General features: G+C 39.6%; 1 protein-coding gene across 3 annotated transcripts in view; it reads right to left on the bottom strand.

Annotated features, from left to right (window-relative positions):
* Nucleotides 1-53: 53 nt before the first annotated feature.
* The window catches only part of LOC148348291 (gamma-aminobutyric acid receptor subunit rho-3-like), a 34,000-nt gene continuing 19,977 nt past the window's right edge, over nucleotides 54-14,076 (bottom strand). For 2 of the 3 annotated variants that reach the window (XM_088322289.1, XM_088322290.1), the window contains 8 exons: nucleotides 13,955-14,022; nucleotides 12,323-12,546; nucleotides 12,156-12,238; nucleotides 10,649-10,786; nucleotides 10,430-10,582; nucleotides 9,160-9,221; nucleotides 7,234-7,365; nucleotides 54-2,154 (listed from right to left, as the gene is read on the bottom strand). In XM_088322289.1, the coding sequence (XP_088178415.1) occupies nucleotides 1,864-2,154; nucleotides 7,234-7,365; nucleotides 9,160-9,221; nucleotides 10,430-10,582; nucleotides 10,649-10,786; nucleotides 12,156-12,238; nucleotides 12,323-12,546; nucleotides 13,955-14,022 (1,151 nt within the window). In that variant the 3' untranslated portion in view covers nucleotides 54-1,863. Of the gene's footprint in view, nucleotides 2,155-7,233; nucleotides 7,366-9,159; nucleotides 9,222-10,429; nucleotides 10,787-12,155; nucleotides 12,239-12,322; nucleotides 12,547-13,954; nucleotides 14,023-14,076 lie in introns of all 3 variants that reach the window. The other variant, XM_088322288.1, reaches the window with a different exon arrangement.

The raw sequence follows: 14,076 nt of genomic DNA, 5'->3' as shown, positions 1-14,076 counted from the left end.
TAATCATATGTGGTTTGCGAGTTTAAGATGTGGAGAAACGAAAGGAAAAAAGCTCACTGATATTGGCCATTTGGCCCATTTATTTGTATTTATTTTTGTAATATTCATAAACCTTTGCAAGCAGTAGATAAACCATTTAGCTTGACCCGGATTTCTGCAAGTGTTTGTAACGTTTTCAGTTTGACAAACCTATAAAAATGTTTAGCTGATGTTAAGTTACCGTTTGTATGACAGTTTTGTGTCCAAATCACATTTTAATCCATGTATGCAGAAATGTGGGCCATCCAAAAGGGTAACACCAATTCCGTAGAATTTAAGCATCAATTCGATTAACATGTATACAAAAGAAGAATAACAAGTTGTGGAGGTTAAATGTATTGGAGTCGTGACTTTGTCATTTTGTAAATGATTATTATTATCATTTAAGCAAAAAAAAAAATGTCTGATGCATTTTCACTGTGTATTTTGCGCAAAGAAATTGCCTTTGAGCTTAAGAGTTGACAGTTGAATCTGATAGCTATTTATGAGCTAATTGTTCCAAACAAAGTCAGAATAATAGCAACCTTTTTTTTGCTATGAAGCTGTACATAACAGGCGTAACATTGAGGAAGAACCAAACATGCAAAATACATGAACTGCAAGTAACACAGTTGCTTAAAAGGACAGTGTAGTATTTGACCACTAGAGGTCACTGTGCAATTGAAAACACGTACTGTAACGCACAAGGAAAAATACAAACTATGGAAACTCAAAAGTAACCAAACGGCACAGCTTTCTCCTCATTTGTTTGCTTACCATTTGCAAAGAAAGATAAAAGAGAAGGAAAAAAGTAAAAAAAAAAAAAAAGAAACGAAAACGAAAGAAAAAAGGCGAAAAAGAAGGAAAAAAGGCAAATGGAGAAAAGTAATAAGGGTAAAGAGAAAAATTAAAAAAAATGAAAAGAGATTAAGAGATGAAAAAGAGTAAGCTTTTGAAAAGACAAAAAAGGAGAGAGACAAAGGAAAAATAAGATAAAAATAAAACAAAAATGGTAAAAAAAAATTAAAAAAGAAAGGGGGAAAGGGAAAATAAGTGGAGCAAATGAAAAAAGAGAATATTTTCTTTTTCAAAAGAAAAAAGAGGGAATGACGTGGGAATACGGAAATAAAAAGGAAAAAACAGGAAAGATAGAAAAAAAGAAAAAGACAGAATATAGGCAAAAATAGGAAATCAAGTTCAAAAGAAATAGGTTAAAATAAAGACAATGAATAAAAAAGAGAAAAGAAAGAAAAGAAAAAAAAGATAATTCACGTATTTTTGCTTATTATTCCAAACAATCTTGTTTTTGTTTTAACAAATGAAGTGTTTTACGACGAGGAGGTGCTAAACAATACACACTGTCCCTTTAATGCAAGATATGGCCTTGACCCTTAGATTGCATTCTTTTCAACTCTACTTTATTCTAAATTAGGGGTCTCCAACGTGGGACATCAGGTGCCCCCTAAGAACACCTGAGTAGCCTGTAAACAGGTTCTGAATATAGCTCATCAGTGATGGGTCATTGTGATTTTCTAGGAAATTCGATTTCTAACTGACATGGTTTTTTAGTGGTTGAATTAACCAATGTTAACCTTACTTACAACCACAACCTGCTTATAACGTAGTAACAACATAGTAATAACATGATAAGTTGTTATTTTAGCAATACATTTAAAACCAATAACCATTCGGAAACAGAAAGTAGCTCTCAGCTTAAAAAAGCTTGGTAACCCTTGGTTTAAATGATCTCCGTGAGCAACTCTTGTCACATAATAAAGTGGAGTTGTATGTTTACTTGGCGAAAGCCAAGCAGACTGTGAATATAGGTAGGCGGTGAAGAAGGTCTCAGGAGTAGAAGCTCCAGTAGATGGTGTTGAAGAGGAGGTAGGAAAGCGGGAAGGCCAATCGCGAGTACGAATCGATCATGTAGCTGTTGCTGACCAGAAGGTCTACGTGCTCCCGCAACGAGCGCTGCCGGCGAAGGCGCGTTCCTTCCGAAGGACGTGGCGAGGAGGCCGTCATTGTGGTTGTGGTCAAACCCTGAGCCGCCCGAGGGAACGTGGCGAGCTCCATGTCATTGTCGTGAAAGCAGCCGTCGAAGGCCATAGCCTGGTTGGCGTCGAATGTCGACGGGAGCTGCAACAATCATACCAGTCAAGCTGAGCTAATTGCTCCCCTTATTGATACTGTAATTATCCTTATTAAGCCATTATACATCTTTCAAACACAACAGTGCACCTATTTACTCACAACAAGACAGCCTACAGTGTCATGAAAACGTGTTTTCCTACTTCCTGATTTCTGTGTTTTTTCCAGATTTATCACTCACTAAGGTTTCAAATCATCAAAACAATTTTAATGTCACATAGAGACAACCCAAGGAAATACAAAATTCACTTTTAAAATGTTGATTGAAGTTAATAAGGCCCATCTGGCCCTATGTGAATAATTGCGAGTTTGGCCACCTTTGACTGTGATAACCGCAATAGAAAGTTTATGGTAATTGATAACGAGTCTCACAACACTGTGGAGGAATTTGGCCAACTCTTTCTTCTATGCAAAGTTGTTTTACATCTGCCATATTGGATGGTTTTCTAACTTGAACTGAGATTGAGGGTGCCAACTAGGGGCCAAACGTTCTTCTTCAGTACTACCTGGTAAACACCGCAATTCATTATTCTGTCAACCACAGCATATTGTCCAAGTCCTGAGGCAGGAAAGCAGCCGCAGACCATCACACTGGAACCACCATGCTTTGCTGTTAGCATAATGTTCTTCATGTTCTCCAGCTTCACTGGTAAAGGATCTGTTTGAGATCTTAGGACCATCAGTTTTAAATATTATTAATATATCGCTATCCTCGGGTATTGTTCCTGTAGCCTTCAAGTCTGCCGTCATTAAACCCACGCTTAAGCGACCTAACCTTGACCCAGAAAGCCTAGGTAATTATAGGCCAGTGTCAAATCTGCCATTTCTTGCGAAATTACTTGAAAAGGTCGTTGCACAGCAGCTAAATGACTACATGTCAGAAAATAACCTTTTTGAAACTGTCCAGTCAGCATTTAGAGCAAATCATTCTACTGAGACAGCCCTTGCAAAAGTAACCAATGATCTCCTTTTAACAATAGATTCTGGTGCCTCATCAATGTTACTGCTGCTGGATCTCAGCGCTGCTTTTGATACGGTCGACCACAACATATTATTGATTCGTCTAGAACGCATTGGTATCTCAGGAACTGTACTCTCGTGGTTTAGGTCCTACCTGTCAGACAGGATGCAATGTGTTAACTATGGCAATATGACCTCTAAACAATCTAATGTCCCTTGTGGTGTTCCTCAAGGCTCTGTACTTGGCCCCCTTCTTTTTAGTATTTATATGATCCCGCTTGGTGACATTATCCGCAAGTATAATATTAGTTTCCATTGCTATGCAGATGACACTCAACTGTATGTGCCACTGGAAAAAACTGGACATTTAAGTTTTAGAAATCTGGAGGATTGCCTTACTGAGATTCAAAGATGGATGTCAAATAATTTTTTACGCCTTAACCCAGAAAAAACTGAAATGTTGATTATTGGTCCAGCTCACTGTCGTCATTTGTTTTCAAACATTACCCTGAACCTAGACAAATGTAATATCACCCATAGTGACTCGGTCAAAAATCTAGGTGTTATATTTGATCCTAATCTGTCGTTTCAGTTACATGTGAAAAATATTACTAGAATAGCTTTCTACCACCTCCGTAATATTGCGAAGATTCGTTCAATGCTGTCCCAATCAGATGCAGAGATTTTAATTCATGCGTTTATTACTTCTCGGCTTGATTACTGTAATGTATTGCTTTCTGGTCTCCCGATGTCTAGCATTAAAAGTTTGCAGCTGGTTCAGAATGCGGCAGCTAGACTTTTGACTAAGACTAAAAAGTTTGAGCATATTACACCTGTATTGGCCAACTTGCACTGGCTCCCAGTCCACTTAAGATGTGACTTTAAGGTTCTCTTATTAACATATAAATGTTTGCATGGGCTTGCACCCTCTTATCTCTCTGATTTGATTTCCCCCTATGTTCCTGCACGGAGTCTGCGCTCGGAAAATGCCGGTCTACTTGTGATTCCGAGAGCCAAGAAGTCTGCGGGCTCGAGAGCGTTCTCCATCCGGGCCCCGGTGCTGTGGAATGCCCTGCCTCTGGAGATAAGATCTGCAACCTCAACGGAAGTTTTTAAATTGAGGCTTAAGACACACTTCTATTCCAAAGCATATGATTGATGCCCACCTCGTATTCTGTTTTGTCCTGTCTTTTTCTGAGGCCTGCCTGGCTGATACGAAGGAGAAGGATGATTTGGGATGGGTCAGCGGACCGGGGTCTGACCTGCAGCATGTCAACCCCTGCATTTACCAGCTGGCGTCGTCGTTGATGTCATGCTCTTTCCAGACATTTTCAACATCTTACCTAGTGTTTACTATTCTGTGTACAGTAATGCTAATTGTAATTCACCCTGTTCAATCCTGGAAGGGGGATTACCACATGTGAGGTCCTTTCTCAAGGTTTCTCTTTTCTCCTCACACTGAGGTTTTTGAGTTTTTCCTTGCCCGCATGCTGGTTTGCTAGTTTAAGATCAGGTAATTGTGTAATTTTGTAACTGTAATCCTGTGCAGTCCTTTGAGACATTTTTGTGATTAAGGGCTATATAAATAAATTTGACTTGACTTGACTTGACCTGTGGCAATTTTATTCCAGATGTAACAGGCTGCACTCCTCCCAAAAGTTTTTGACTCATCAGTCAACAGAATGTTTCTACAAAACCCTTGAGCATAATCAAGATGCTTTCTGGGAAATGCATGTTCTTTGGTGACAGCAGTGGTTTTTGCCTGGGAACTCTCCCAGAGAGGCCATTTTTGGCCATTGTCTTTTTAGAGTGGAGTCATAAACATTGACTTAACTAAGGCTATCGAGGCCCACAGTTCTTTGTATGTTTTTGGAGGTTCTCTCGTAACCTTGTAACCTGTTCTTTTGAGCCGTCGCCGCACTCTTGTAGTAATCTTAGTTGGTCGACCACTCCTAGGAAGTTTTGCCACTGTTCTCAGTTTTCTCCATTCGTAGACAATGGCTCTGATAGTGGTTCGCTGGAGCCCTACAGCCTTTGAAATGGCTTAGTGACCTTTACCGGACTGATAGATAAAAAAAAAAAAATCAAATTTCTTCTGGTATTTCTTTGGATCGTGGCTCGTCAATTGTGTTTATGAGATTTTGTAGCCAACCTCACTTTGTCTTAACAGATTCAATTTAAGTGATTTATTGATTCAACACGGGTGGTTCCAATCAATTTTGGGTGTAGCCTGTGAAATTGAACTCAGATTTCCCAATTCTGTCGTTAGTCACCGTTTCAACAAGTGAGAAAATTACTATTTTACAAAGGGCCAGATAGGTTTTTGATTTTCTTTTGTGCCCTAATCCATTAAATCAACATTTCAAAACTGCATTTTATATTTCCTTGGGTTGTCTATGTGTGGTAATTTCATTGTTTTGATGATCTGAAGCCTTTGTGAGTGATCAATATGCAAAAAAAATCCCCAGAATTTAGGAAGAGGGCAAATAAATTTTCACGGCACTATATGTAGAATTAAAAAAAGATCATTTGTGGAGGCATGTTGATATACCAAATAAACAAGCCAAAAACAATTCTTTAAGGATCTTTTCCCATCTGCAGTATATTGAGTGCAGCAATACACATTTCACATATGTATTCGACAGATGATTTTACTTAGTAGCAGCAACTGTTACAATTTAGTTTAATTTGCAAGAAAGATGTCAAAGTATCCGTTCCATTGTCTTCCTATACCTGAATGTCCTTACATGCCTGAAAACTTTCCCACAGTTGGCATCCTCTAGCTCCAACTTTTACATCCTTTTTACACAAAATGCAGAACAAGAAATAAAATCGTTTTGTTTATGATTTCTTCCACCTAGCATATTCACCTCAGAGAGATTCCCATTATTTTATTGTGTTGACTTGATGCTCTTCTTACTTGTCCCTTCTTCAATGCTTACTGTCACAATTATCACTGGTTGATTCTTCCAATATAACACAAACGCCTGATTCAAAATACACTGGTTCCTCTTTATATGAGCACCTCCAAACACAAACATTTCGATGTACGAGTTTTATTTGGAACAAAAAATTTGCCTGCTATATGTAGGAAAATCCAGTTCATGAGCAGTCCCAGAGGCTACCACTAGAGCAAAGGTCGGTAACCTTTGGCTCGCAGGCCATATACTGTACTGCTATATTCATGCGAATTCCTCTGTGCTATTCCAATTTTTGTGATCTCAGTGTCAGGTTTGGTGCGTGCATATCCAATGTTCAGTCCAATATATAAAGGGCACAGTTTTACCTACCGTTTACAGTCAAGTTGTCACACTAACAGACCCGTTTTGGCTGTACATCGCTTAAGAATCCATTACATGGAAGCTCATTAAATAATGTATGTTCACTGTTGAGAGACTTTTTTGTAACAAACCCACACAACAAACTGTAATTACCCACACAAGTACACAGAACAATTTGATTGGGTGAGCAGCAGGCGTGGGTGGAGCTATGCAACACACCACGCTTGTGTCATACTGTTTTGAAACAATTATTTATGAAAAAACGAAGGTCAAAATGAGCCTAAACAATCTTAAGTAACTGCAGAAGGGAGACAAGTTTAAAGTGGCAAATTTTTTGATATGAGACACAGGCCCTGGCATAATTATTTCATAAATTCTATCAAGTCATTTAAGGTCACACAGTGAAATGAAATGTGCTGAAAAATCAGATTTTGTCTGGAGTGCAAGTTAATATACGGTATTGCTCTCTCTCCCCCCAAAAATCTTTTTTTGCCGTTTCAGTCAAAAAAAAGTTCCGACCCCTGCACTAGAGACTGCTCGAGACCGCTAACCGCTTTAGACTTTTCACCACCAGCATCAGCTCGGTGCAGTTTGTGCATCCAGAACTACTACATCCAAAAATAAAATTAAAATGTACTGTAATTGTATGTGTGTACGTTAATTTTAAGTTACAGTAACAATATGAGCTCGATCTTATCTTTCCCCCCATATTAATAAATGTTATCCATCAAACACAATTTGAATTGATCAAAAAACCTATAAAATACTGGAAAAATGTATTTAAAAATGTACAAATTGACATGTATAAAGCCCCCTTCCTGCTTACCTTCCCCTTCCTCATCTTCCTCATCTCCTCCAGTGTGGTGCAGTAGTTGACGGCAGCGTACTCGATTACGGACAGGAAGACGAAAAGGAAGCTGGTCCACAAGTAGATGTCCACCGCCTTCACGTACGACACCTGACCAGGAAACCGTTCTGTTCGTACTTGTACTCATACTTGAGTACCTATATAAATATTTACTTTGGCGGAATGACACCGCTTTTTCTAACCAATAGGGACACTAGGTTCAGAAGATAAGGCGTCATTCTGCCAAAGTAAATCTTCAATATTTGCTAAAAGTTATTTCTATACATGGTGTAAATGCTCTGTACTTTACCTTTATATTACATTCCCCCAAAAATGAGATACAAAATCGTTTTAATGACATTTGAGCGAGTAATGTACGCGCTTTTGGTAGGGCAGACATTTCACGCGTGGGAAATTTTTGGGGAATGACCCCGGTAAGTTATAAAAACAACTGAATGAAAATGTCACACAAAAGAACATCATATTCTTCAGTTTAAAAACAGAAGATAGTGAAAAATGCAGCTGAAAAGCTCCAGTGCGACTTATGTTTTTTCCTTCTTAATAATGCATTTTTTTTGGCTGGTGCGACTTATACTCCAGAGCAATGTTCCCTCTAATTCTCCACGGGTCTGAGCGTTCACACAAAGTCGGTGAGGAACGCTTGAAACAACAGTGAGCAACAGCAACCCCAAGTGTGACAACTAAGTCATTATCAAACATGTCGAAAACTTGACATCTCTTTACATTCTGCTGAGTTTCCGGCAATTTTTTTTTTTTTCATTTTTGAATGAATTTACTAATGTATTATTGCAAAGGTTGTATGGCCTGCAAATGTCATTTGTTTTTACAACAATTCTTTCACAAGATTTCCATTTCTTTTTTTTTCCTGGTATCTTTTGTCGCATAATACTAACATTTTTGGGGGCTTATTTAGTCGGTTGCACGATACACAACTGTATTTAATCACATTTTTAGTGGAAGTACAATTTTGGCAACAAGATTGACTTGGTATAATTGGAAATTATTTGAATGAAACACAAACTTTTTCTTACTTTTCCCTGTTTTTTTTTCAAAAAAAAATTTAATTCCTTTAAAAAATCTCATTGTGTTTATTTTTTTCCTAGCTGCTTTTTTCTTTTTGTTCTCTATTTACTTTTTTTCCTTTGTTTCTTTTTCTTTTCTTTTTTTCTGTTTTTTTTCTGAATTTTTCCTTCCTTTTTCTATTCCCTTGTTTCTTTTTTTCTCAGCTTTACACTACTTTTTCATTTTGGTATTTTTTTCTTTTTTGTTCCATCCCCCCTCCTTTAAGTCATTTTGTGCATAATTTTACATAATATTTGGTCATATAGGGATGAAAGAAGCAAAAACAACCTGAAGAGCCGTTTAGGACCCGAAAGAGCCGGTTCCTTTAAGTGAGCCGAGCCGAAGAAGCCGGTTCTTGAAAAACTCTACCGACTTTACTCAACTTCGTTCTACTTTGATCTTGACTTCCAAATACTGCATTTAGAACACAACGTCAGGGGAACCCTTGTATTTTTACCTTCATGCACCTTCTGTGCGGGTCAGATGTATCGACATTTCGTTCTGTATACACGTGTACACGAATGACAATAAAGAAAATCTGAATCGGAATCTGTAACTTTGACTAAATTCACTTCTTAATTAGCAATTTCGAGCCCTGATCTTTGTGAGCTGGCTAGATTTTCTTGTGCGCGGAAAAGCTCTGGGTAGTGCGCAATTATGTACACACGCATCTTAGAGGGAACATTGCGCTGGATAGATTTTCTTGTGCGCTGAGAATGTGCGGGCAGTGTGCAATTGCGCACGCGCACAGCTTAGGGGGAACATTGCTCCAGAGCCACTTATAGTCCGAAAAATACGATACTTGTGAGGCCGGCACTTCACCTGAGGCATAGAGGAGGAGACGCCCGTAATGATGGTGGACATGGTGAGCACGGTGGTCATCCCTGCACGTCAAAAATACAAAAAAAGATTGTAATACATGAAAAAGTTACAAAGTGGGGTGAGGTTGGTGTCTGCTGAGGCACAGTCCAATTTCGAAATAAATGAAGCTAAATCGTATGCATCATTTGATTGGCAGAGCAAGAAAGTAATGTATAAACTGAAGTGTAGAAAAAACTTTTAATTGTCTTAACTTCTATATGAAGTCCATGCCCTGGATGGCTTTACTTGCTGTTAGATTGCTAATACTATAAAAGATTCTATTGTTTGGGGCGCCAGATTAGAATCATTGGTTTCACAATCACCCTCTGCTATTAAGCATGAGAATTGAGTACCTCCCTCTGCAGACGTTTAGCTGTTTTTTTTCTTCAGTTTTTTGGAATATATTTGTTCGATTATTGGAATATTCTATTTAATTCATTCATTCATTCATTATCTGGGCCGCTTATCCTCAGTGGGGTCGTGGGGGTGCTGGAGCCCATCCCAGGTTTCTTCAGGCAGTGGGCAGGGGACACCCTGAACCGGTTGCCAGCCAGTTGCAGGGCACACAGAGACAGACAACTCACTCGCACTCTAGGGACAATTTGGACCGGCCAATTAACCTGACATGCGTGTTTTTGGAATGTGGGAGGAAACCGGAGTGTCCGGAGGAAACCCACGCAAGCACGAGGAGAACATGCAAACTCCACACGGGAGGTTCAATCTCAAGACCTCAGAACTGTGCCGCACACGCGCTAGCCTCTGCGCCGCCGTGCTGCCCTATTCTTTTTCAGTTCTTCAGAATTTGATTTTGCAATTTTTCAGAATGGTTTTTCCATTTTTTCAATTCTTTCATTAATCAGATTTTTTCTTTGTTTCTCTTTTTTTCTCTTTTATGAGATGTTTTCATTTTTTAGTATTTTCTCAGTTTTTCAGAAAATAATGTATTTTCAGTTTGTGGGATTTTTGTTTTTTGGAACTTTTTTTTCTGTTCATCTGAAAAAAAAATCAATTCATTAAAAAAATAATAATAATTCTTTCAGCTCAGTTGTGCATCCCTAGATGCAGAACACGGCAGAAAATTATCTTGCATCATGGCAGAGTATCAAGCATACTGATTGCTTTAGTAATTAATCATTTTGAAAAAGAAAATCCCCAAATTGTGAAGTTAAATGCGAAAGAACTTTAACACCGAATAAATATAAGCATTGATGATGAAAGGTGAGGCACGTACCTAAGGAGACACGTGCGGGCACGGCCCTGCGGTCGATCCAGAAGGAGACCCAGGACAGGACCACCATCAGCATGGTGGGGAAGTACGTCTGCAGCATGAAGAAGAAGATGTGTCGCCGCAGGATGAAGTTGATGAAGAGCCTGTTGTACCAACCTGATGCACAAAAACACAGACAATGCATGGATAAGGGTCGCGACCTTTCTTGAACTAGGCGCCAACCTGTGCTGCTGTAGAAGGCCAAACCGCTGGAGGCCCGAAAGTGCTCGATGAAGAACTGCGACAGGACCATCTCGTCCGTTCTCAGGGAGTCGTTGCCGTTTTTCCAGTACAGCATCAGGTCGTTCTCATTGTACGCGTCTGAGGACAAGTCGGGCATTGGTGAGGACCAGATCATGACATAACCACCCCTGACACAATATACTGTATATACTCTGAATTTTACACATTTGACTATAAAGGATTTTATACATTTGACTATAAAGGATTTTACAAGATTGACTCATAATGCAATGAAGATTTTCACTGAGTAGGCTTTAGTTCAATGACAGGTCAGGCTGTTCCAAATACAGAATATTTTGTCTAGTTCTGTTGATAACAGGACTCTGACGGAGGACGGCAGGCGTTGTTTTGAGAAACGCTCTGTGTTGTTTTGAGAAACGCTCTGTGTTGTTTTGAGTACCCCAGACATCGGGACGCTCGTCTATGAGATGGTGAAGCCCAGGGGGCTTCCTTGGCACGCCCATGAGAGGAGCCGGCACACCATTATGCGGGGAGAAGTTGGCCAGTAAGAGAAAGCTAAAGGACTTCAGAAGAAGGCTTCCCACACAGACTCCAACATCACTAATTCGGCCATTTCAATGGAGTACACAAAGTTAAATTGTTAGGGAAATCAAATCTGCTCCGTGTGAAAATTTCGGCTTCCTGTTCATCTTTTCCCTCAAGAAACAAGCGCCGAATAAATTGTTGGGTGAATGTAGGTTGGGTTTGGTTAATGGAGTCAGATAACTAATTCGAACAATTTGGTAAACGGTACATTTTGAGATTTAATTCCCAACAACTCGCATATAAGCATACATCGCATGTACACTACCATTCAAAAGTTTCAGCTCACTTACATAATTTTGTGTTTTACATGAAAAAGTCACACTTTTATTTATCATATGAGTTTTCCAATATCTGTGTTCTTTTGCCCCTATTCATCTCTTCCTTTTGTTGGCCAGTCTCAGATATAGCCTTTTCTTTGCCACTCTGCATCGCAGAGTAGCCTCTAAATTGTAGATGTCCACACTGATGTTTTTTGGCTACTATTTAACCAAGCTTCTAGTTGTATTTCAAATAAACTGGAGACACTAATGTACTTGTCATCTTGACACTTCTCTTTACAGGTTGGAGCCTGTTTGTGCAATTTCTTGCCAATTTCATTTCTTAGAAAAAGAATAGACTGTTGAGTTTGATGTGAAAGTTGTCTTTTTCTGGCCATTCTAAAAGTTTGCTCCATATACTGGACTAGCTCAAAAGAAGGTCAGTTTTATAGCTTCTTTAACTAGCCAAACTGTTTTCAGCTTTACTAACATGATTGCACAAGGGTTTTACGATCATCCAATAGCCTTTTACCACAAATTGCAAGCACAATGTATGTATGTAACACTGGACTGCTCTTGCCCTTAGGTCAGGATTGCATTTCGGCTAAAAAAGAAGTTTGTTTTTTAATGTGTGCTTGACTCACAACTCTCCAGCTCCAGTGAGCAGTTTTGTGTGTCCAGAGGGAAGCTGCTGAAGTCCATGGAGCATAGCGAGGTGACGGTGACCCTAAAGGCAACACAACAGATGAAATACAGCCTTAGGCCCGGATGACCATTGTTGCCTGGGTTTCGGTCTGGGTTTTTAGCTCACCTGACGCTGTAGAGGATGTTGCCGTCTGGGTAGACGCGCAGCATGATGTTCTCCATGGTGGTGTCGTGGATGAAGGAGCGCTTAGAATGGGCGAAGAAGACGTCGGGCACCCAAATTTTCTTGACCAGCCGCGAGTCGAAAGTGCGACTTTGGTTGGTGTGCGACGGGAAGGACAGACGCTCATCCTTCCAGTAGTGGCGCAGGTACAAGGTCATGGTGAAGTCCTGCAGAAGTTGAACATGTGCACCGTTGAGGGAGACAATGCATAGGAAGTAATTTTTTTTGATGTGACTCTTGTTGGTGGACTTAAGTCTCCTGGAAGTGAACCGGGAGCCGGTTCCCCCACCAATCAGGAGCTATTTCCCTTTGAGATGGTGATATGTCTGTCATTCACGAACATAACAGCCGGCTAATTGTTTTAAACGATGGAAGCCAGTTACAGACTGGTTGAAAGCAAGAAGCTCTTTTTTCCCCCTCTCTAGCTTTTTTGTCTTGAAGGCACTCACGGTTGCTCAACATGCGTGGTGTTGTCTTTTAGAGTGCAATACAGGGGACAAAAAGAAAGAAAGTATGTCGAATAAAAGTCCAACCAGGAAAATGATCAAATTTTGGACTCATTTGACTGATATTGATCAGTGGTGTGCAGTCAGATGCAGTCATCATGGAAATATAAAATGAAAATATATTAAGTGGCTTTATTTATTCAGTGTTGAAGTTCTCATTTACTCACTCACTCACTCACTCCGGAGGAAACCCACGCAAGCAAGGGGAGAACGTGCAAACTCCACAGAGGAGGGTTTAATCCCACGACCTCACAACTGTGGCGCACACGCGCTAACCACTGCGCCGCCGTGCTTCACTTCTCTCATTTAATTTCACTTTTTTAATTTTATTTTTATAATGTCAGAATTCTTACATGATATCATGAACATTATTAATGCAATTTGTCTGTGACGTATCCTCAAAATTATAAGGTCGTAGTATAAAAATCAATTCCCAAATCGATCATTTGATCAAAGTAGCAGTTGCTTTGTTTAAAAAAACGTTGAAAATATTTTTGTACGTAGTTGCCCCACAATTTTTTTTATCAATTTGTGTGAAAGACCCGAGAACATAGTAATATAACACAAAAACTGGGCCGATTTGCCCCATGGAAAATATTTATTTCCTACAAAACAACGCAGAAAATTGGATTGAATTGATCTCAGGAATAGGTCAATTTTATCTGATTTTGGAGGGAGAGAACATTATATTTACAGTTCATGACCTTACCATTTTTTAAAGCTAACGATGGGTTCAATGCATGCTCTGAATACCGGTAGATCGAAAAAAGCCTTTGTCTAAATTATATTGTGCGCTACAACTTAGACCTGCATTCAGTAAGCTTTCTTAAGGGAGCGTGCAAAAGAAAAGCTCCTCAGTCAACACAGTCAAGTCGACCTGCTGGAGCTTGCACAATAAGATGCGCTATATTTCCAATTGTTGTTTTTTTTTTTTGTTTGTTCAGCTGAGTTTGTGCAGCTGTTCAATGAAAAAAAAACACCAAATTGGTCATGTCACATCAAGTTCTCAGAGACAATGAAGAAGGCGCTTTGGTTATTCTGATGCATAGAGAAACTTGTGCGGACTCACCATGTTGACTTCGGAGATGCTGTCGATGCTCTCCACTTGCACGTCGATGCCCACCGGGATGGCAGCACCTGCCAGGAAAACAACAACGCCATTGGAATATTAGAATATGTAACCAGCCACAT

The sequence above is a fragment of the Urocampus carinirostris genome, chromosome 18, assembly GCF_059441175.1.
Source record: "Urocampus carinirostris isolate Australia breed hairy pipefish chromosome 18, RoL_Ucar_1.0, whole genome shotgun sequence".
In the NCBI taxonomy this organism is placed as follows: Eukaryota; Metazoa; Chordata; class Actinopteri; order Syngnathiformes; family Syngnathidae; genus Urocampus; species Urocampus carinirostris.
Note: the sequence above shows the minus strand (reverse complement) of the source record. Positions and strands in the feature narration are given on the sequence as shown.